At 44.7% G+C, this 1,532-nt stretch overlaps 1 protein-coding gene across 1 annotated transcript; it reads left to right on the top strand.

Moving 5' to 3' along the window:
• Positions 1 to 561: 561 nt before the first annotated feature.
• On the top strand, positions 562 to 1,165 carry LOC121964751 (mothers against decapentaplegic homolog 1-like; the record flags this gene model as incomplete). The annotated part of the gene is made up of 1 exon (XM_042514944.1): positions 562 to 1,165. A coding segment is annotated over exon 1 (400 nt), but the record flags the coding sequence as incomplete, so codon positions are not given.
• Between the last annotated feature and the right edge of the window lie 367 nt (positions 1,166 to 1,532).

The raw sequence follows: 1,532 nt of genomic DNA, 5'->3' as shown, positions 1-1,532 counted from the left end.
GTTTTGGAGGTGCCTGGTAGCTCAATGGAAAGATAACTATAATTAAGACTTAACTAAAGTAATTTAATACAGCACTCTACAGATTGGTGAGTGCCAATCACAAATATAAGAAAACAAGTGCTGTCAAAAATTTATTGTAAATTTCTTCACTGTGTCATCCCTAACCTGCAAGCTAAATTCCTGTAGGTTGTGTAGACTGCATACTGTAAGTGAATTAATTTACTGTAAATGACATTAGTCAGTGGTGGTAATGTGACAAGCCATACAGACAGGAAGTTATCTGAAGAATGCCTGCTTGGGGCGGACGTTAACAGGAGGGTGTCCGTTTGACTCCTCTGCCAGTTTCCCAGCAGCCATGACTGACATGGCCAAAACAGCTATAATGGTGACATCATCGCCTCATCAAGGGCTTTTGTAGCAAACTCCTGATGAGACGTCAGTGCTGCCAGTGGAGCAAAAGGGGAGAGCTTGATGTGTACCACAGTTGCTACAACTTTGTGAGAGAAAGGATACAGCGAGCAGGACTGATCTGCAAAAAAGTGTTTAAAAGGAAGACGTTTTTAACATAGATGCTGACCTACCTCCCATTTTCTTTTAGTGACTGCCAGGAGGACCAGATCTTACATCTCAGAAGCTGAGGATTATCTAAAACTCCAAAAAGGCCAACACGTTTCACCCTTTCTCCTCTGAGACTGGACTGCCTCCCACTACTGCTCACACTTCTTTTGGACAGAAAGGAGAAGGGAGGAGGGCGGCTTGTCCAACATGAACGTCACCTCGCTCTTCTCCTTCACCAGCCCAGCGGTCAAACGGCTGCTGGGTTGGAAGCAGGGAGACGAGGAAGAGAAATGGGCGGAAAAGGCAGTGGATGCACTGGTTAAGAAACTGAAAAAGAAGAAGGGGGCCATGGAGGAGCTGGAGAGGGCTCTTAGCTGCCCAGGTCAACCCAGTAACTGTGTGACAATCCCCCGCTCCCTGGATGGACGGCTGCAGGTGTCCCATAGAAAGGGCCTGCCGCATGTCATTTATTGTCGGGTGTGGCGTTGGCCCGACCTGCAGTCCCACCATGAGCTGAAGGCCTTGGAGTGCTGCGAGTACCCCTTCGGCTCCAAACAGAAGGATGTGTGTATCAACCCCTACCACTACAAGCGAGTGGACAGTCCAGGTGAGTACTGGGATGCACTGATCCTTTCAGGCCAATATTGACCGTAATAAAGGGATATTTTGGTTATTTGAAACCAGTTTTGTATCAAAACAATGTTGGTACATTAAATGTGATTTCAAAATCCCCGTTTTGATGTTTTTCCTAATAGAAGGAAAACCTTGCCAAAAAAAAAGAAGACTAGACTGTTTTAATTTAATTCCAGGAACTGTTCTGAGAAGTTTCTGAGTATGTAAGGTATTAGTCCCACCCTGAAGTTCCTGTCTTTTCCCTTCCAGTTATTACTTCTGCAGATGTTTACTTATTATACTCTCTTTTTCCTCTTATCTGATTTCTGAGAAGTTTATTTATCTGTTCAAAACTACAAGAA

Source organism: Plectropomus leopardus, unplaced genomic scaffold (assembly GCF_008729295.1).
Source record: "Plectropomus leopardus isolate mb unplaced genomic scaffold, YSFRI_Pleo_2.0 unplaced_scaffold17033, whole genome shotgun sequence".
NCBI lineage: Eukaryota > Metazoa > Chordata > Actinopteri > Perciformes > Serranidae > Plectropomus > Plectropomus leopardus.
Note: the sequence above shows the minus strand (reverse complement) of the source record. Positions and strands in the feature narration are given on the sequence as shown.